Source organism: Notolepis coatsorum (assembly GCF_963971535.1).
Source record: "Notolepis coatsorum genome assembly, chromosome: 3".
Taxonomy (NCBI): Eukaryota; Metazoa; Chordata; class Actinopteri; order Aulopiformes; family Paralepididae; genus Notolepis; species Notolepis coatsorum.
This window is the reverse complement of record NC_140167.1, coordinates 156,013,002-156,036,139: the sequence shown is the minus strand read 5'-3', so window position 1 is coordinate 156,036,139 and position 23,138 is coordinate 156,013,002. Positions and strand designations below refer to the sequence as shown.

At 43.5% G+C, this 23,138-nt stretch overlaps 1 protein-coding gene across 1 annotated transcript in view; it reads right to left on the bottom strand.

Moving 5' to 3' along the window:
* The window catches only part of LOC311225190 (pituitary tumor-transforming gene 1 protein-interacting protein-like), a 54,501-nt gene that overhangs the window by 10,164 nt on the left and 21,199 nt on the right, over nucleotides 1-23,138 (bottom strand). The window contains exons 4-5 of the mRNA XM_084310399.1: nucleotides 18,921-19,023; nucleotides 1,205-1,270 (exon numbers count right to left, since the gene is read on the bottom strand). Of these exons, the coding sequence (XP_084166525.1) occupies nucleotides 1,205-1,270; nucleotides 18,921-19,023 (169 nt within the window). The remainder of the gene's footprint in view (nucleotides 1-1,204; nucleotides 1,271-18,920; nucleotides 19,024-23,138) is intronic.

The following is a 23,138-nucleotide window of genomic DNA, read 5'->3' as shown; positions in this document are numbered from 1 at the left end:
AAGGTCTGGCGTCCTCCCTCGCTCTCCTGCGACGGTCCGGTGGCGGGGCGGTCGCGGGAGCGAGCAGGTCAGTGGACCGCTGAGGCATGGCCAAAACAAAACGGTCCGCCTCCCTGGCCAGGGCACGGGGGCCACGATGTCGGTGTTGGCCAGTGCCATCCTCACTTGTGCCGGCAGCGTGCGCATGAACAGCTCCGTAAAGAGGATCATGGGGTCTTCGGCCCCCAGCAAATTCAGCATCCTCTCCATGCGCGCAGAAGGTCTCTCGTCTCCCAATTCCGACATAGCAAATAGGCGGCGCACCCTCTCTGCAGCGGACAGTTCAAATGTATCTAGCAGTAGGGTCTTGAGGCGCTCATATTTGTTTGTCGCCGGGGGATCAGACAAAAAACCTACCACTCGAGCTGCGGTGGAGCTGTCCAACACTGCCACCGTGTGGTTGTACCGGTCGTCGTCGTCATCCACGTTGCTCTTGTTGAAGTTCGCCTCCACAATAGCAAACCATGCAGCCGGAGCCTGAGCGTGGGCGCGCGCGCACCATGCGCTTCCCTGACGGGGGATGGTGATGGCTGCCGATGGCCTAAACATCTCCCTCGTCCGGACATTTTGAAAGAATGTTCGTTCGCCGATTATTGTACACAATTCGCCGTAACAAAAATCCACGTCGGGGTCACCAGTGTAGTGCCGGAGGAAAGAGGAATAAACGGAGGTAACGTAATGCTTGTTTAATGTACAAAGCCACGTCAGTAAACAAGAACACAGGAGCACATGAATCGCTAACACAGTAATGAATGAATAACAGCGAGTGCAACCGCAATAGATGTCCCCTCTGGCCGCAGCGCCAGATCATTCATTCCCTCCCACTACACAACACAGTCAGAGGAGAACACAAACCAATACTGTAGTCACTACAGTGGTACATATACAGCTGTGATATGAAGCTAGCAACGGTACATATACAGCTGTGATATGAAGCTAGCAAAGTGTAGTGGTACATATACAGCTGTGATATGAAGCTAGCAAAGTATAGTGGTAAATATAAAGCTGTGATATGAAGCTAGCAAGGTGTAGTGGTACATATACAACCAGGAACCAGCAACTCAGTCATATGGTAGCTGTATGGTAACGGTGTCTGGCCTTTTTTTAGTACTGAATGGTGTTATTACTGCTCCAATAATACAAATAAGAAAACATAGTAATTCACCTCGTGTCATGGTGGGACTTCCTCGCTAGATCTTGTCGCTCTACCATCGCATCGTCTCCCTTGTTCCTATAAACACAAGAATTTGAGCATGTTTACATCTCTCTTCATTAACAATGCAGGATAAATTATGGTTCAAATGTACAAATCAAATGAGATATGAGAGAATGGAATGAGTGTATACAGTATTGCACAGTGGTTATGTGCCAGTCCAGGTTGAATATCAGAGTGTGTATGAAACAGCCCAGGTTCAATAGCAGAGTGTGTATGTAACAGCCCAGGTTCAATAGCAGAGTGTGTGTAACAGTCCAGGTTCAATAGGACAATCTGGTACCCTACCACATGGACCCTAATGACCACCACACCCAAACCCAAACGTGTAAATAAATAGACACTGACAGCCAAAATATCACCAAGTTTATCGAGTTGACACCTCTCTCTACATACACGACTAAGGTACCTATGTACATGTCAAAATACTTCCCAAAGGTCAGTGAATACCATGACCACAACACCAGAGGGAGCTCCACAAATCATGTTAAACCCAGATTCGACTCAAACAAGGGACTAAACACGTTTCGCAATTATGCCACATCAATGTGGAACGCCCTACCCAAAGCTGTAAAGGAATGTGAATCACTACCCACTTTCAAAACCACTCTCAAAGAGCACCTACGGGAGACTGCAATTCGAAACTGGCCCCTGTAAATGTCCTAACCCAACCCCCTCCAATGTACAGTAAATGTCCTAACCCAAGAATACACGAGACCCTCTTCTTGGAAACAAGTATGGTTTCGTCAATATTCCAATGTACAGTTTTGCTTGTACAGTTGTACAGTTTCCCCGACCCGCCTACCCAACCCCCCCCATCCAACCACCTCCAATGTACAGTTCCCCTCCTCCAATGTACAGTTTCTACGTCAAATACTCTCTTTTTTAGACTCTTTTTGTATCACAAACAGTACTGTATTTGTAAATCTGGTATGTCATAAATGTATAGATGTAGCAGTACTGTCTATCTGTATGTCGTGTATAGATGAATGATGATGAATTGAAAATGGGGGACCCTGATGTAAACAAGACAAAAGTCTTTCTCTGGTCTGCATCCCCTTAACAATTGTGTGTATTGAGCTGTACTGTATTGTACCCATTCTGCAATCTGTGAATAAAGTTTCCAATCAATCAATCAATCTTCACTGGTGTTTCATCAAGTTAGGCCCATGACACTAGACAGAGAAGGCTAGACAGTTCCAGCATCCTAGAACCACCCCCCTCCATGCTAGCTATGTTGAAAATATAACTATTCCTGTTATCACACATGAAACAGCAACAACAGAGAAGAAAAGTAACTCTCACCCATTGTTTACTTTGAACCCCAACTGACGTTATTTCTCCAAAAAGAAAAGAAAAAAAATCCACATTTCTTAAAGTTCCACATTGTTAAAAGTTCCAAATTTTTAAAGGTTCCACATTTTTAAAAGTTCCACATTTCTTAAAGTTCCACATTGTTAAAAGCCAAATTGCTACTGCTGCTTAAAATTCAAAATGCCATGATTTATCAGAGAGAGAGAGATGTACAGGTGCAGCTCAATAAATTTGAATATCGTGGAAAAGTCCATTTATTTCGCCGCATTGATGCAGTAATTTGTGCAAAAGGAGCCCCAACTAAGTACAGAGTGAATTTTCGGGAAAATAGAAAGATTCCCCCATAAACGTCATTTATTGGAATATTCTCAAATACACTAGACACGTTGTCATTTGTCTGCCTATTTATGAATAGTTTTCAAATAAACGCTAGATTATCGATAGTATATGTGTACTTATGCACGCTATAGAGGCGGGCTGAAAAATCTATTATCCATTTCCTCAACATCACACACACACACACACACATACACGGCACATGCTGATATCTCAGTGAATAACAGACTCCTTACCTTAGATCAGATGTTCTCCAAAAAGATTATTCCAATTCCTGATCGCCATTCCAAATATCGATCGCGTTTATTGATTGATTATTGGCTGCTGTAAATATATATTCCACGCTGCATTCCAACTCGCGATCACTTCCATGTTCATCAGACGGCTTGCCAGCACAGTTGGCTCCACCTCCACAGATCCAGCAGTATAATCTAATGACCTGCAGTTACACAGGGATAGACGATAGGGGGCGGTATTTTCCGATCTGAGCTCCTAGGGTCTGCTGTACCAACGGGAGACTCGGTTGATGAAATATGAATTCAGATAGCTAATAAAGAAATCAAAGTGTTAATAGAGCCGACTCTTTAAAGTGAACGACGGGAGCCGTTTATGTTAATGCTAAACTAAGCTAAGCTTATACTTTATCATTTATTTTTTGTAGCACTCTGCTCCATGTTGTGTATGTAAATAAATAATAAAAAAATAGGGAAACAAGTCCAGGCACGCTCTCTTTTTTTCAAATGTATTGGCAGCCTGAAATCATGACGTTTCAGTGTGAACAGTAACACACCTTCTTTCGAAATGGCTTGCAATGTTTTTTTACATTAGTAATTACTTTTACACAAAATGTTACTTACATTTTAATGTAATAAAGAAAAATTTATTTAAGCAACAAAAAATCTGAGGAGCCGCTTGGGAGCCGAAAGAGCCGGCTCTTCTTAGTGAGCTGAGCCAAAATAACTGGCTCTCTAACCTACAAGGTCTGTAAGAGCTGCCTCTGCTTCCTGTACTGCCTGCCTCTGCTTCCTGTACTGCCTGCCTCTACTTCCTGTACTGCCTGTCTCTACTTCCTGTACTGCCTGCCTCTGCTTCCTGTCCTGCCTGCCTCCGCTTCCTGTACTGCCCGTCTTGGGTTCAGTATCCTCCCTCTAGTTGGATTTTGGACCAAGTTACTAACTACTGCATCTTTGCTCCCTGATAGCAATAACCTGTTCTCACCTTCACACACTTAAAAGCTGCAACGTCCCTCATATGCGACGTTTTTCGGACTTTTTGCAACCTGCAATTTGGCGACCCCTAGTAGCTCGGGTGTGCATATTTTGTAATACAATATATATATCGAATTAAAGGCTTATTTGTTGCCTGTCGATAGCGACAAAATCCGACAAAATCCGCTCAGCGGTTCTCGAGTTACATGCCGGTTTTTGAGGCTTGTGCCAAGTACACGGTATTGCGCAAAATACCCCTCCCGACTCAGGCTGCAGTAGTTCCGTCAATCTAGATCCGATTTCGAAAATGATTGTGGATCGCTGTAGCCAATGAGTGTGGCTTCCAATGATACCCCATGTGGGGATGTGTGAATCAGGGATCTAGGTGAACAACTAAATTCAGGAAGCCAAATTAATTGAAGTCTATGAGAAAACTGAGTTTTTCTTTGTACACAGTTTACCAAAATCACTCCTAATCACTCATTTCTGAATGGATCTTTATGAAATTTGGATATGTACTACATAAGGCTTCAGGCTATGGCTCCGTCTGGATTTGTAAGCCATACCACCTTCTGGGGAAATACTACCTCTGGACTACTAACTACTACAGAAAAACTTGAGTAACAAGTTTTTTTACAACTCAAGTTCAGACCTATGTTACTCTATTACGTTAGCAATAAAAGTGAAACAACAACGATGCAATTGTATGCATGTGCCAGGTCTCCCAAGAAGCTATTTAAAGCTTTTGGAGGGAGCCTGATCACAAATAGACAGAATATAAACAAAAACAAAACATACGTGGGTAGGCTTACACACCTACATACTAACTGACATACAACATAGATACATAAATACAGACAATTTATACCTAAGTTATGATTCTATTTAGAGATATGATTTAAGCAGTTCCTCTTTCAGTGATTTTTTGCATATTTTGAAGGATTTAGACAGTTTCAGACTCTCGTCAAGCTCGTTCCAGATCTGTGGGCCCCTGCATGCTATGCGTAGACTAGCACATTTGAGTTTTCTCCTCTTGCCAAATATAAGATGCCTATTTCTTGTGTTGTGGATGTGCAGTGATCGGCAGACTGGGACAAGCTCAGACAGTCTGTGATTCATGTTGTTGACAACTTGATACATAATTGATGCGTTTTGGTGTATGTTAAACTCAGCGAGCCTCAGGAGACCAAAACGATGGAACAAAGGGCATGAGGGCGCTTTATACCCGGACCATGACACCATTAATTTGTATGCACATATGATCTGTGCGCATCCAATTTGAGTGGAAACAATAACGTTTGTTTTGCTGAGATTAAGTGATAATTTATTGCATTTAAACCAGGTGTCCACTTTTTGTAGTTCAGTGTTGAGTAAATCTTGTAGCTCGAGTGGATTTTTATGTGACAAAAACAAATTTGTGTCATCAGCGAATATTACTGTGCAGAATTTCAGATGAGTTGACAAAGTCATTTATATATAGAATGAATAGTAAAGGCCCTAGAATTGACCCCTGGGGGACCACATATTTGATGTCCATTTTTATTAATTTGTGATTGTTTATATCGACATACTGTTGCCTACCATGTAAATAGCTACTGAACCAGTTGAGAGCCAGACCCCTTATGCCATAATGGTGCAGTTTCCCCAAGTAGAATAGTGAAGTCAATGGTGTCAAAGGCCTTTGATAAGTCCAACAAAACGCCCACCCCACAATCGCCCTGATCAATGGCATCATTTATTTTTTCAATGAGGTCTAATATTGCCATATATGTTGTTCTCTTTTTCCTAAAGCCGTATTGAGAACTAGTGAGTATATTGAGCTTGGTAGTGTATTAGCTTAATCTGTTATACACAACTCTCTCATACACTTTGGATAGAGCCGGTAAAATGGATATTGGACGGTAATTATTGATACTATTTTTGTCACCTGATTTATATATGGGTATTATTCTCCCAATTTTGGTATTTATTGGCACCACACCATGAAGTAAGGACAAATTAATACAGTGAGCGAGTGGTCTGACTATAATATTGGCTATGGCTATTAGGACTTTGCTGCAAATTCCATCAGCACCGGCTGTGCGAGTGTCCTTCATCTTCATGATAATGTTGAATAGTTCATCATGGTCAGTTGGTTATCTGATAAATACTGTTTAAAAGACACACCCCCGGGATGGCTAATTTTATTCGCCAGGTCTGCACCAATAAATGCAAAGTAGGTATTGAATTTATCAGAGAGATCCTGCTGATATCCTGCCAAAGACACAGAGGAACTCCTAGCCATTTCCTAATAAACGCATTAACCACTCACTCAAGCCTTTCCACCTTTGATATTGGCACTTAATATACTGGCAATGGCCACATCAATTTAGGGATTAAACTAACACCATAACCTCAACACTGACTTCTCTATCATTCCTATCGCCTCTACAACATATTTCCTAAATTGCTCTATCTGTTCACTGTCATTCAACTCCCCGTTATACCTCCTACTAGGGCTGGGCGATATGGCCTAAATATGATATCACGATATTTTCTGACCTTTCGGCGATACACGATACGCATCACAATGTTTTTCTTTTTTTCCCCAAACAATTCATTATGAGGTTTACCAAAACAGTATTTGAGTTTGCAAGCTAACATTAAAGACAAAATAAAATACCCATGCATTTAGCATTTTTATATTATATATTAGATTTAGATTATTGGATTATTAGATTATATATTGCATATATTTAGCAATGAGATATTATATGATTTAGATATGAAATATGATGAATTGAAAATGGGGGACCCTGATGTAAACAAGACGAAAGTCTTTCTCTGGTCTGCATCCTCCAGTCCACTGTTGTTGTATTGAGCTGTACTGTATTGTACCCATGCTGCAATCTGTTAATAACGTTTTCATTCATTCAGACGGCAAACAGAATCATTTTGATTGACAGTCGAGACTGCCAATTACGTCACACCGCTTGCACCCGCCCTGCTGTTCTTAGCACCAATCGGCAAGCGCGTATTAATTTTTTACTTCCGCCATTGAAGAGCTCAATGACAACAACAATAGCTCCCCGCGGCCGACGTTTAGCTTTTAGCTCCGCAGGAAGACTAAACGACTGGAGGCATAATGATTTTACTGCAACGGATGTTATAATAAAAGCCTTTCCATACATCTGTCTGATTGAAAACTTTATTAACAGACCGCAGAATGGGCACAACTGAGTCAGCACGGGCTGAGATATGAACGACTAATGCTTGCTATATCTAGGTCGACCTCGGCTCGGACGTTGCTATGTAAATACGCTGATGTTATTGAACATGTAACTACCGGTATATAACGTTAATGCCACAAAACGAATGCCGTTGTTATCATAAGTAGTAACTTTGATGCAGTAGTGTGTGTGTGGGGCGGCGCTGTTCAAAAGTTTCAACGTGTGGACCAGATTGACGCGATTGATTGATTGATTGATTGATTGAAAACTTTATTAACAGATTGCAGAATGGGTACAGTACAGTACAGCTCAATACATACAATTGTTAAGGGGATGCAGACCAGAGAAAGACTTTCGTCTTGTTTACATCAGGGTCCCCCATTATCAATTCATCGTAACATATATGACATACATGACATACAGATACAGTACTGCTACATCTATATATTTATGACATACCAGATTTGTAAATACAGTACTGTTTGTGATACAGAAAGAGTCCAGAAAAAAAAAGTATATACATTTGACGTCGAAACTGTACATTGGATTGGGTAGGTGGGGGGGGGGGGGGGGGACTGTACATTGGAGGTGGTTGGGTGGGTGGGGGGGAGGTTGGGTAGGAGGGGTGGGTGGGGGACACTGTACAACTGTACAAACAAAACTGTACATTGGAATATTGACAAGACCATACTTGGTAATTTACTGTACATTGGAGGGGGTTGTTAGGACATTTACAGGGGCCAGTTTCGAATTGCAGTCTCCCGTAGGTGTTTTTTGAAAGTGGGTAGTGATTCACATTCCTTTACAGCTTTGGGTAGGGCGTTCCACATTGATGTGGCATAATTGCGAAACGTGTTTAGTCCCTTGTTTGAGCCGAATCTGGGTTTAACATGATTTGTGGAGCTCCCTCTGGTGTTGTGATCGTGGTATTCACTGACCTTTGGGAAGTATTTTGACATGTACATGGGTACCTTGGTCGTGTAGTGTATCTTGTAGACCAGGCCCATTGCAAGTTGCTGTACTCTGTCGTCTACTCTAAGCCATCCTAAGTTGTCAAAGTGGGCAGGGGTGAGGTGGGTTCTAGGAGTAAGGTCAAGCAGTAGTCTGACCAGTTTGTTTTGAGATGTTTGTAATTTTGTTTTTAGCGCCTTTGAGGTGCTTTGGTACCATGAGGTGCAAGCATAGTCGTAGTACCCTTGAATGAGTGCTCCTGCCAGAGTCTTCAGGGTATTCTTGTTTACCAGTGAGGAGATCCGGTACAAGAATCTAGTTCGTTGGTTGACTTTTTTTTATTACATTGGATGCCATTTTGTCACAGGAAAGATTTGCCTCTAGGATGGAACCCAGGTAGGTAATATCTAGGGCTGGGCGATATGGCCTAAATATGATATCACGATATTTTCTGACCTTTCGGCGATACACGATACGCATCACGATGTTTTTCTTTTTTTCCCCAAACAATTCATTATGAGGCTTACCAAGACAGTATTTGAATTTGCAAGCTAACTGTAACTGAGGGGTACAATTCCCTGACTGTATTACTAGATATGATACTTACTACCACTACCTTTGTACTTAATATTCGGCCACCCAGTACTCGGCATAAATATATTATGATGAACACTGTCACGTAGATGAAACGGATCCAACACAAATGTACGAATTAGAAATAGGTCTTTATTTCTACACAGCGATGGTGTGTAGAGCAAGCACTTAATCAAATCAATCACATTTATGAATGGGAATTAGTATGCACTTTTATGGCAAGAGTATTCGTCGGTATATCAATAGAGAATGTCCAATCTCTGAAGGCGCAGGTGGTACATATACGACCTGGAATAGTTTAAGGAATAACAGCAATGATACTTTAATGATTATATACTGGATACACTAGGGGGGGTTAATCCGGTCGCTTGTAAGCCGACAGGAGTAGGAAGGGGGGGGGGGTAGAATCCGGCTGCCTCATCCGGCCAAGGGTATCCCAGGTGAACCCACTGTAGTGCCGTTCAATGCGCCGGCGATCCTTGGACCACAGATGAAAGCAGGTGGACTCTTTGTGGGCCGGCGTCCTCCGGTCCACGGAGGAGAGACGTGAAGCGACCTCGTCTTGCAGAGCGTCTCCTCACCTTGCGTCCTCTCCAGGGGGGGGGGTTCCAACACACGGCAGTGTCGGGGGTCTTTATCCATGGAATAATCAACGTATACAAAGCATAATCCGTGCCTGGGAAGGCGGGCTGTCGTCGGTAGAATAATCCGGTATACAGGTCCACTCGCTCGTCGGCTCTGGGGCTCCTCGGGTGCAATCTCACACGGGGTCGATCACCCTGGATAAGCAGCCAGTTCTCTGCCCGAAACGATGGGGTACTGACTACGGTAGTATTCTCACCGCACGAAGCACTATATATTAACAGACTATTATTAGCTTAATAGACTACGTCCAACTCGACGATATAGTGCCAAATATGACTATTCAAATATTAATATACACGATGTCTCAATACCGATGGTAGGCGAACTTGGCCTTACTCCCACACGTGGCGTCGCGGGGAGGCTTTACGTCTGTGACTCTATTGGAGGGTAAGAAACTGGACTGAAAAGGAAGTCCTACTTTAGTAGCGCAGTATATATACGCACTATGAACAAATAGTCCCATTAGTGGTGCGGTAGCCAGATTCCTACGCGGAACTAGGACTTGTTCGTACATGTTGAGCGGTACGTTTGAACTGGGTCTGAGGGGTAGGGCTGGGCGATATGGCCTAAATATGATATCACGATATTTTCTGACCTTTCGGCAATACACGATACACATCACGATGTTTTTCTTTTTTACCCCAAACGATTCATTATGAGGCTTACCAAGACAGTATTTGAGTTTGCAAGCTAACATTAAAGACAAAATAAAATACCCATGCATTTAGCATTTTTATATTATATATTAGATTTAGATTATTGGATTATTAGATTATAATATATTGCATATATTTAGCAATGAGATATTATATGATTTAGATATGAAATATGATGAATTGAAAATGGGGGACCCTGATGTAAACGAGACAAAAGTCTTTCTCTGGTCTGCATCCCCTTAACAATTGTATGTATTGAGCTGTACTGTACCCATTCTGCAATATGTTAATAAAGTTTTAAATCAATCAATCAATCAATCAATCAATAAATAGCATTTTAGCATTTTTATGAAACTACTATATATTAGTATGTCTCTAAATGTTTTGATGAATTGAAAATGGAGGACCCTTATGTAAAAAAGCCGAAAGTCTTTTTCTGGTCTTCATCCTCCTGTACTGTATTGTACCCATTCTGCAACCTTTTAATAAAGTTTTCATTCATTCATTCTGACGGACAACAGAAACATTTTGATTGACAGTCGAGTCTGCCAATTACGTCACACCGCTTGCACCCGCCCTGCTGTTCTTAGCACCAATCGGCAAGCTCTATTAGTTTTTTACTTCCTGAATGTCCGGTGTCCTGACATCAACAAAGCTACTTACATTAGCTCCCCGCAACCGACTAGTAGGAGACTAGTGCACCACAGGATGACTAAATGAGCCATAATGATTTTACCTCAACGAATGTTATAATAAAAGCCTTTCCATACATCTGTCTGATTGAAAACTTTATTAACAGACCGCGGAATGGGCATATCTCAACACGTGCTGAGATATGAAAGAGTAACGTGTGGACCAGATTGACGCGACACAATCCTATTGGGCAAAACATCACGATATCCACGATATGTTGAAAAAGTGTATTGTTAATGAACTGTACCCGATATTTATATAATATCGTCATATCGCCCAGCCCTAGTAATATCTTCTTTCCTCGTGACAATATTGTCACCCACTGTAACTGAGAAGCCGTCGGTCTTGCTGAGTTTGTTATTTGAACCGAAGAGAATGGACTCTGTTTTGCCCATGTGTAATGATAGTTTGTTATCAGCGAGCCATATGCAGATTTTGCCTAGTTCTGAGCCGAGGGTTTTTTCAACCTGTAACTTGTTCTTGTCAGAGACCAGCATGGCTGAGTCGTCCGCAAACAGGAACAAGTTGCAGTCACAAGCTGACGACATGTCATTTGCATAAATTAGGAACAGTAGCGGACCTAGTATGCTTCCTTGTGACAGCAGTCAAGAAAGCTGACTTCATTACTGCCTACGCCCATAGTCAAAATCTGCAGCTCCTGGCTCTAACTGAGACCTGGATAACCCCCAATAACTCATCAACACCTGCAGCATTATCTACAAACTATAACTTCACTCACACACCTCGACCTTCCAGACGGGGTGGAGGCACTGGCCTCATGACATCTCCTTCATGGACTACAAACTTAACACCCCTCCCAGCACGGTCACTCTCCTCTTTTGAATATCATGCAGTATCTGTCTCTAATCCTTTCAATCTCACCATTGTTACACTCTACCGCCCTCCAGGTCCGCTCGATCACTTCACAGATGAGCTGGACATGCTTCTAAGCTCCTTACCGGAAGATGGTACCCCTCTCCTTCTATTGGGCGACTTCAACCTGCCTGACTCATCTCAATCAGTCATAGTAGTCTCCCTCCTACAATCATTTGACCTGACTCCCACTGCCATGCCTCCCACCCACAAAGCAGGCAACTCCTTGGATCTCATATTTTCCCGTAACTCCAGCATCATTAACACCACGGTAACTCCCCTACATGTATCTGACCATTCCTTCATATCCTTCTCACTAACTCTCATGCTTAACCGAAAGGTCTTCACCCCAACTCAAACCGTCTCACTCAGACGCAACCTGCCCTCCCTATCCCCCTCCACACTCTCCTCTGACATACTGTCCGCTCTACCTTTGAGTGACACCTTCTCTGCTCTCTCCACAGAGATGGCAACCTCCACCCTCCTCTCAGCCCTTGCAACCTCCTTCGACAAGCTCTGTCCCCTCGTTGAGAAACCTGCCCGCCGTTCCCCACCCAGTCCATGGCTGACAGATCCAGTGAGAGAACAAAGACAGGTCCTGAGAGCAGCTGAAAGGAAGTATAGAAAGTCACGCCTCACTGCTGACATCGACACATATCACAACCTCTTGTTAACATTCTACAAAACCATTACTAATGCCAAAGCTTCTTTCTTTCACCATAGGATCGAGGCCTCTGCCAAGAATCTTCGCAAACTGCATGCTACCATGTCCTCCCTCCTCACTCCCCCCCCACCCCCCCCCCTCCCTCATCTTTCTCTGCCGAAGACTTTGCGATCTTCTTTGAGGAAAAAGTGGAGAACATCCGCAGCTCCTTCTCCCAACCCCCACCCATTCCAAATGCTGAATCGAGAACCTCATCCTTCACTCTGTCATCTTTCTCTCCCATTACAGAAGCCGAGACCCTGACACTGGTAACGTCGAACCGTCCGACTACATGCCAGCTGGACCGGCTACCTTCCCCACTCCTCCAGACCATAGCACCAGACATCCTCCCATTCCTAACTGCAACCATCAACTCCTCACTCAACTCGGGGGTGGTCCCCACCTCCCTAAAACAAGCCAGAGTCACGCCCCTCATAAAAAAACCATCCCTGAACCCTACCGTCATAGGCAACTACCGTCCTGTCTCTCTTCTCTCCTTCCTTTCTAAAACACTTGAACGTGCTGTATCCAACCAACTTACTGCTTATCTCTTACAGAATGACCTCCTAGACCCTAATCAGTCAGGCTTCAGAACTGGTCACTCCACAGAGACAGCCCTCATTGCGGTCACAGAGGCACTTCACTTAGCAAAAGCGAAAGGCCTCTCCTCTGTCCTGATTCTCCTAGATCTATCTGCAGCCTTCGACACAGTCAACCACCAGATCCTCCTCGCGGCCCTCGCAGTAATGGGAGTGGCTGGCTCTGCGCTGACATGGTTGTCATCATACCTCAATGACCGCTCCTACCAAGTGTCATGGAGAGGGACCCTGTCGGCCACCCGCCCCCTGCGGACGGGTGTCCCCCAGGGCTCGGTTTTAGGACCCCTTCTCTTCTCCCTCTACACTAAATCACTGGGTAACATTATCATGTCTCATGGCTTCTCCTACCACTGTTATGCCGACGATACTCAACTCTTCCTCTCCTTCCCTCCCTCAGATATCCACGTCTCTGAGCGGATCTCGGCCTGTCTGTCCGACATCTCCGCCTGGATGACGACCAACCACCTCAAACTGAACCTAAGCAAAACAGAATTGCTCCACCTGCCGGCCAAATCCTCCCCCCTGACCGACCTTTCCATCACAGTCGAGAATGCAGCTGTGACCGCGTCCCCGACCGCCAAGAACCTTGGTGTTGTCCTCGACGACCAGTTGAACTTCTCTGCTCACATCGCAGCGACAACCAGAACCTGCCGATTCCTCCTGAGCAACGTCAGAAGGATTCGCCCCTTCCTGACAAAAGAAGCCACCCAACTCCTCGTCCAATCAACAGTCATCTCCCGCCTCGACTACTGCAACGCACTGCTCGCTGGCCTCCCGGCCACTGCCACTAAGCCTCTTCAACTCATTCAGAACGCAGCGGCCCGCCTGATCTCAAACCTACCGAAGTCGGCCCATGTCACCCCACTTCTTAGGGACCTGCACTGGCTCCCCATTGCTGCACGAATCCGCTTCAAGGCCCTCGACCTAGCATACCGTGCGGCAAAGGGAACTGCTCCCGCCTACCTCCGGTCAATGGTCTCTAACTACACACCCTCAAGACCCCTACGCTCTGCATCTTCTGGCCGCCTCAGACCTACTCCTATCCAAGCTCCGGGAGGGTCATCAAAGAGAAGTCGCCTATTCTCAATCCTTGCCCCACAATGGTGGAATGAACTACCCACCCCAGTTAGGACAGCCGAAACACGTCCAATCTTTCGCCGTCGACTAAAGACGCACTTCTTCAACAATTATCTGAATAAAAAAAAAAAAAACGAACCATACCGTCATGCACTTGTCCTAATAAACTAACCTACACTGTAGCACTCAACACTTTGATGAACATTGTTACTCAGCTGATAGAGTTGTGCCCTTCCTGATGGCTTGTCGTACAGAACTTGTAAGTCGCTTTGGATAAAAGCGTCAGCTAAATGACTAAATGTAAATGTAAATGTAAACACCACAGCTTACTGTGAGGGGGGGGGGATAGGGTACCGTTTACCTCCACCATCTGCTCTCTCCCCTCCAGGTAGGATTGCATCCAGCTCACTGATAGACTATCAAAACCAATTGCTTTTAGCTTGTCAATCAGAATGGTGTGATTGACAGTGTTGAAGGCCTTTTGTAGGTCCAGCATGACCATGCCGCAGTATTTGCCCGCGTCCACCTCTTGTTTGATGTGGTCGTTTAAATAGAGAAGACATGTGTCAGTGGAGTGGGATGTTCTGAAGCCAGATTGGAATTCGTAGATTAGATTTTTTTCCGCAAGGTATTTTTCGACCTGTTCGTATAAAAAATGTTCCATGACTTTCGAGATGGAGGTAAGAATAGAAGCAGGGCGGTAGTTGCCTGGGTCTAATTTACTGCCTTTTTTGTGCAGAGGGGTCACTCTCGCAATTTTGAAGTCCTTGGGGACGTGTCCCTGTTTTATGGAGAGGTTTATTATGTGTGTGATGACTGGGGTGATGGCGGCTGCTGAGTCTCTGAGGAATTTGGAGGGGATGTTGTCATGGCCAGTGGCCTTGTTAGGTTGGAGGGCACTCTGTTTTTTGAGTACCTCATCTGTTGTTACCATTTCCAGTTTGAAGTCGTTTTTGTGGACCCCTAGGTTCTTGTAGTATGCTACTATGTGTTCTACCCCATAATGTCCTGAGTGGGAGGGTAGTTTGTTTACCAGTGTTGTGGCTATGTTTGTGAAGAAACTATTTAAGTAATTGGCTACATCCAGCTTTTCTGTGATGAGCGTGTTGTCCGTCTTTATGTTTATGTTTGAGAATCTGGTTTTAAGTTTTTTACTGCAGCCTAGTTGGTTATTGAGTAATTTCCAAAGTTCACATGGTTTGTTTTTGTTTTCCTCGGTTTTGTCATTGATGACATTTTTTTTTGCTGTTCTGATCATGGAGTTTACATCATTTCTTAGTCTGTTTCTTTCCAGTTTGAGTTCAGTCACGTGGGCTTGGAGTTCACTGCTCGTGCTTATGGTAAGCTTTGACTGACTTTTACGAAACTCAGAGCATTTTTTGTCTCTGGTTTTCATAGCGGTCAGTATTTCAGCGTGCATCCACGGCTCCGCGCGATTTTTTACCCTGGTGGTTCTTAGGGGGGCCATGTTGTTTAGTATCGTTGAAAATTTGGTTTTGAAGCCAAGCCATGTTTCTTCAACCAGTGTACCATTGAGCTCATCTGACCAGTCCAGACCCTCCAGTTCAAGGTTAAAGGCCTCGCTAGAGTAGGTTTTGAGGTCTCTAGATGTGACTAGAGTAAAGTAAGTCTTTTTTAAATATTCCTCTACATGTATTTAACTTGTTTTACTGAAATTGGGCTTACAATTGCTATGATGTTTTAATAGTGATTCCAATTGATCTATTTCAAACCCTGCCCTCTTTTCTTGATCCTCCAATCACAGCTGTTGCTTACCTTGGACACACTTTGTTGAGATGGGTCAATTTAAGTTAAGTTACTCTCACAAACTAAACTAAACCAAACTAAATGTGACAAAGCTGACACATCTGAATCAAACTACTTACCTGACTAATTACGATCTTGTCTCTCAGTACAAACGATACATTATTGAATTTGTTTCGTTTGTTTTGTAAAACTGCAGCAAACGCACACACAGAAAAAGCTTATCACAAGCACAACGAGTTAGTTTGGCAGGCTACTGGAGATGTCTGTATCATTCTGTTTACAACAACCGGTCCATTGTGTTCTACCTCCTATTCCTTCAGACGCTGAACCACATTTCACCCGCAACCCTTCATGCATAATAATAAGCCTTCAGGATTAAGACCCTATAAGCATAAGCCCACTTCCCTGTCTGAACTGGGTCCTTCTCAGGTGGCAGACTGGGTGAGACTGGTGGCAGACTGGGTGAGACTGGGTAGAGACTGGGGAGAGACTGGGTGAGACTGGTGAGAGACTGGGTGAGACTGGGTGAGACTGGTGAGAGACAGGGTAGAGACTGGTGAGAGACTGGGTGAGACTGGGTAGAGACTGGTGAGAGACTGGGTGAGACTGGTGAGAGACTGGGTGAGACTGGGTGAGACTGGGTAGAGACTGGGTAGAGACTGGTGAGAGACGGTGAGACTGGGTGAGACTGTTGGGGGGAGACTGGGTGAGACTGGGTGAGACTGGGTGAGACTGGTGAGAGACTGGGTGAGACTGGGTGAAACTGCTCCAGGGGCGTTGCACTACAGGCACCCCTACGCTCTGATCTCTCTGATGAAATGCATATGTGTGGGAGACTGTGGGCTAGATCCACAAAGAATGGATTGCACGGAGCAAGTTGCACCCTTACTTAAAATTCATTATGAATTGAAAATGGGGGACCCTGATGTAAACAGGACGAAAGTCTTTCTCTGATCTGCAGCCCCCTAAGCCGTACTGTATTGTACGGAAGCGTATTGCTGCCACACCAGAAACAAAAAAAATATCTGTATCACGTTATAACAAAGGTTTCACGTTATAACATAAAGGTTTCACGTTATAACATAAAAGTTTCACATTATAACATAAAGGTTTCACGTTATAACATAAAGGTTTCACGTTATAACATAAAGGTTTCACGTTATAACATAAAGGTTTCACGTTATAACATAAAGGTTTCACGTTTATGTTATAACGTGAAACCTTTATAATATAATAACGTGATACGGATATATTTTTTTTGTTTCTGGTGTGGCAGCAATGTGAAACCTTTATGTTATAACGTGAAACCTTTATGTTATAACGTGAAACCTTTATGTTATGTGATAAGAAGTTATCACGTTATAACGTGAAACGTTTTATGTTAAAACAAGAAGTTATCACGTTATAACGTGAAACCTTTATGTTATAACAAGAAGTTATCACGTTATAACGTGAAACGTTTTATGATAAAACAAGAAGTTATCACGTTATAATGTGAAACCTTTATGTTATAACGTGATACGGATATACACATTTTTTTCTGGTGTGGCAGCAATACGCTTCCGTAGTATTGTACCCATTCTGCAATCTGTTAATAAAATTTTCATTCAATCAATCAATCTGCACAGTGATTGATTGAATGAACATTTTATTAACAGATTGCAGAATGGGTACAATACAGTACGGGTCAATACACACAATTGTTAAGGGGATGCAGACCGGAGAAAGACTTTCGTCTCGTTTACATTTGCAATGTGTGTGTAACTAGGAGGGATATGAGGACTGTGTGTGTATGTAACTAGGAGGGATAGGAGGACTGTGTGTGTATGTAACTAGGAGGGATATGAGGACTGTGTGTGTAACTAGGAGGGATATGGGGACTGTGTGTATGTGTAACTAGGAGGGATATGAGGACTGTGTGTATGTGTAACTAGGAGGGATATGAGGACTGTGTGTATGTGTAGCTAGGAGGGATATGATGACTGTGTGTGTGTAACTAGGAGGGATATGAGGACTGTGTATGTGTAACTAGGAGGGATGAGGACTGTGTATGTGTAACTAGGAGGGATATGAGGACTGTGTGTATGTGTAACTAGGACGGATATGAGGACTGTGTGTATGTGTAACTAGGAGGGATATGAGGACTGTGTGTAACTAGGAGGGATATGAGGACTGTGTGTATGTGTCACTAGGAGGGATATGAGTACTGTGTGTAACTAGGAGGGATATGAGGAATGTGTGTATGTGTAACTGGGAGGGATATGAGGACTGTGTGTGTATGTAACTAGGAGGGATATCAGGACTGTGTGTGTAACTAGGAGGGATATCAGGACTGTGTGTGTGTGTAACTAGGAGGGTTATGAGGACTGTGTGTATGTAACTAGGAGGGATATGAGGACTGTGTGTGTGTGTAACTAGGAGGGATATGAGGACTGTGTGTGTATGTAACTAGGAGGGATATGAGGACTGTGTGTAGGTGTAACTAGGAGAGATATGAGGACTGTGTGTAACTAGGAGGGATATGAGGACTGTGTGTATGTGTCACTAGGAGGGATACGAGGACTGTGTATAACTAGGAGGTATATGAGGACTGTGTGTGTGTAACTAGGAGGGATATGAGGACTGTGTATGTGTAACTAGAATGGATATGAGGACTGTGTGTGTAACTAGGAGGGATATGAAGACTGTGTGTATAACTAGGAGGGATATGAAGACTGTGTGTGTGTGTAACTAGGAGGGATATGAGGACTGTGTGTGTGTAACTAGGAGGGATATGAAGACTGTGTGTGTAACTAGGAGGGATATGATGACTGTGTGTGTAACTAGGAGGGATATGAGGACTGTGTGTATGTGTAACTAGGAGGGATATGAGGACTGTGTGTGTGTAACTAGGAAGGATATGATGACTGTGTGTATGTGTAACTAGGAGGGATATGATGACTGTGTGTGTAACTAGGAGGGATATGAGGACTGTGTGTATGTGTAACTAGGAGGGATATGAGGACTGTGTGTGTGTGTAACTAGGAGGGATATGAATTCTTACCCAAACTTCTCACACCGGCAACAGCAGAAGCAGCAAACAAGGAAGGTAATAATGAGGACTCCTGCTAGAACCGACATGGTGATGATCAACGCCTGGAAGTTCACTGCAAATGACAAGACACCAAGATTAATGACCAAATGACAAGACACCAAGATTAATGACCAAATGACAAGACACCAAGATTAATGACCAAATGACAAGACAGTTAAGTATCTGCTCTCTCTTTCTTCTTCCTTTGTCTCATCTCCCATTGGTTCTCAAATAGCAACATGCTGGCTTTATTCACCATGTCGAAATTCTTACAGAAAACACCCATATATGCCTTTTTCATAGTCGCAAGCCTTGTGAGAATGACTTGATTCACACTGCTATAACTACACAGAAGGAATTACAAAGCGCTTCCCTCCTGTCATTACAACTCCAGCCACATTTCTGTTGTTGCCCTGGTTCAACTATTCTGAAAGTTATCAATATGTCTTCTGAGTGCTGCCCTGGTTCATCTCTTCTGAAAGTTATCAATATGTCTTCTGAGTGCTGCCCTGGTTCAACTATTCAGAAAGTTATCAATATCTCTCCTGAGTGCTGCCCTGGTCCATCTCTTCTGAAAGTTATCAATATCTCTCCTGAGTGCTGCCCTGGTCCATCTCTTCTGAAAGTTATCAATATCTCTTCTGAGTGTTGCACTGGATCAACTCTTCTGAAGGTTATCAATATCTCTCCTGGGTGCTGCTCTGGTTCAACTCTTCTGAAAGTTATCAATATCCAATGCAAACTGTTGTTCTGCAGACTGCAGACAACTCCTTTAACACTTTAATCGCCATGGGTTAAATTCATAATTTACCATCCCTCGCCAGCTCTATTTGTCTATGGAGAAGTTCCCCTTCTTTGCAGGGCTATAACTTTTTAAATTCTATTGCTAAATTGCCATTATTATGGCCCATTCAATGTCCTATATGTATTGTTCAGGGTGTAGCAACGTTAAACTTTTTCATTCACATATTCATACTAAAATATGGTCTAAAGTATAAGTATGTTTTTATCGTTTTCTGCAGCTTTCTTCAGAACGTGATTTATAGCCCTAAATGCATTATATTGATGATCAAATACAGTTTGGTAGGAATCTGTGCGAGATAAAAAGTTTCAACTGGACGTGGTTCTAGAAGTTTCTACGCATCATCTGATGATGACCGGATGGGCGGGGGATCGTTTATAATTCCGTGGGCAGCGTTAGATGATTCATCCAGAGTGGGTCATATGTTCATCAGATCAGTTAGTATAGAAGACGTTAGAAAATAACGCTGAATCTTACCGTGGCTTCCTCGCGCCGCTGGCAGATGAGCGTGGAACAGAATTTTTTCTATTATGGGATGGATAAATGCCCGATCCATTTCCAGGTTGTATAATAGTATATACGTCCAAATCATGTTGTTTTTTCGAGTTATTTGCACCGATCGATGTTCACTGTGTCAATACGGAGTCTCTCTAACGATAGCGAGTACCCGGACCACATATGGATGAGCACTACCGGTTCAAAGGTTAATTTCCGGCTGGCGATCTGCCGATCGGCCACCAGATGGCGCTCTTGAACCGCTAGAGAGTTGAGTGGAGCTTTGCACTGTGTCTCAGGGCTCCGGAAAGGAAATATGATTTCGATGACAGATTTTTGAAATATTGACATCAAAGACGAGTTACGGCGTCTTCGGCAGAATGAGCATGGCTCGGAATGACGTGAAAACTCGCTCACGGCGATCATAGTGTTAATTACAGTGTAGCCTATATATTGGAGAAACTTCCCAACTTGGGAGCAACATTCCAACATCCTGTCAATCCTTATTAAATTGCAGGCAATAATAATAATCAGTTTTAGGCCTAAATAATTATTAATATAACAACAAATAAATCTGTCAGGTTGAGAGCCCATAGGTTTATGTATATATTGTATATTTGCGTTTTGACTCGTAGCTGAAGTTATGCCGTAACACTGTAATCGCCAAGGACGCCTTAACTCGTCATTCCCCGCCATGCTAATTCTGCCAATGACGCCGTAACACGTCATTGAGATCAATATTTCAAAAATCTGTGATCGCAATCATATTTCTCCCGCGGAGACTTGAGATCTACTGTTGATCCCCTCTCAACTCTCCAACGGTTCAAGAGCGCCATCTGGTGGCCGATCGGCGGATCGCCCAAACCGGAAACGGAAACTGGTGCTCATCCAAATTCGGTCCGATCACTCGCTATAGGTCCCGGGACTCGAGCGCGACACAATGGATAGCGATCCGTTACCAATAACTCGATAAACAACATGATTTGGACGTATATACTATTATACAACCTGGAGATGGATCGCATATTTCAACATCCCATAATAGGAATATTTTTGCTCCACGCTCATCGCCCAACGGCCCGAGGTAAGTTTCAGCGTTTTTTTTTACCGTGTTCGATACAAACTGCTCTAATGATCATATCACCCACACTAGATGAATCATCTAACGTTGGCCACGGAATTATAAACGACCCCCCCCCCCCCATCCGGTCAACATCAGATGATAAGTAGTAACTTCTAGAAGCACGTCCATTTGACATTTTTTATCTTGCGCCGATCGCTATTAAACTGTATTTGATCATCAATATAATGCATTTAGGGCTATAAATCATGTTCTGCAGAATGCTGCAAAAAACAATAAAAACATATTTATACTTTAGACCGTATTTTAGTATGAATATGTGAATGAAAAAGTATAACGTTCCTACATCCTGAACGATAGTTAATTGACGTTGAATGGGCCATAGTAATGTCAATTTAGCAATACAATTAAAAAAGTTATAGCCCTGCAAAGAAGGGGAACTTCTCCATAGACAAATAGAGCTGGCAGAGGATGGTATAAGGATGTACATAAGCCTGGCAAAGAAAGTGTTAAAAGGAACACGCCAACGACGAAAGGGCCTACCTGGAAGAGGTAGAGAACCTGTCACAGTGGTGTCAGGAGAACTGCCTCTCCCTGAACGTCAGCAAAACAAAAGAGATGATTGTGGACTTCAGGAGGTCGGGGGTCAAGGACTACAGCCCCCTCAGCATCGACGGGGCACCGGTTGAGAGAGTGAACAGTTTCAAGTACCTCGGAGCCCACATATCCGAGGACTTGACATGGACCACACACATTGACAGTGTTGTGAAGAAGGCACGACAACGCCTCTACTTCCTCAGGCGCCTAAGGAAGTTCCAAGTCAGTCAGAAGATCCTTAGGAACTTCTACTCATGTACAATAGAGAGCATCCTGACCGGCAACATCACCTCCTGGTTTGGGAATAGCACTGCACAAGACCGTAGCAGACTACAAAGAGTGACACGTTCAGCCGAACGCACAATTGGAGGGGGGCTTCCCACCCTCCAGAACATTTACAACAAGCGGTGCAAGGGGAAGGCTAAGAGAATTATTAAGGACTCGAGCCACCCGAACAACTGCCTCTTTGAACTGCTGCGGTCAGGCAAGCGATACCGGAGTCTTAAGGCGAGCACAGAAAGACTCAGAAGAAGCTTCTATCCCCAGGCCATCAGGCTGTTAAACGAACAATAAACACTATGCAACAACCATCAAATGCACACAGCACACACACCCACACGCACACACTCACTCAAACAAACAACACACTGCAGCACCCACTCTCCACACTTTAGATCACACAAACACACTTTACACTTTATATTTATTGATAAAGGATTTGCACTACAACTCGTACACCTACTGTGAATTGTACCTAAATTGCACCTCGTCCCATTTCTGCCTTGCACTATATAGTATTGTATATTAGTACACTGCACAGTATTGTATATTGTATGGTAACTACGTCTATTCTGCATCGAACATTGTACATATGTCTAAACTGAACACTGTGACCTCATTTTTTTTTACTTCTAATTTTACTATGTTATTTTATTTCATACTTATCTTGTCTTGCACAGTCTCTGGAGCGTAACAGTAAGAAGCATTTTGTATAAAAGTATTCTGTACTTCTGTATGACAACTATTAAAGAAACTTGAAACTTGAAACTTGATTTTGGGAAATTAGCTTACAGTCTTCTCCAGAGAGAGACAAGAAGATAGCTACCAGTTTCCTATCTGTGCGTTCAGTAGAAAGCTATCTGGCTGCATGTTAGCCTAGCTTAGCACAATGAATGGAAGCGGACAGTGCTGGTTAGCCTTCGGGAGAGGTGTT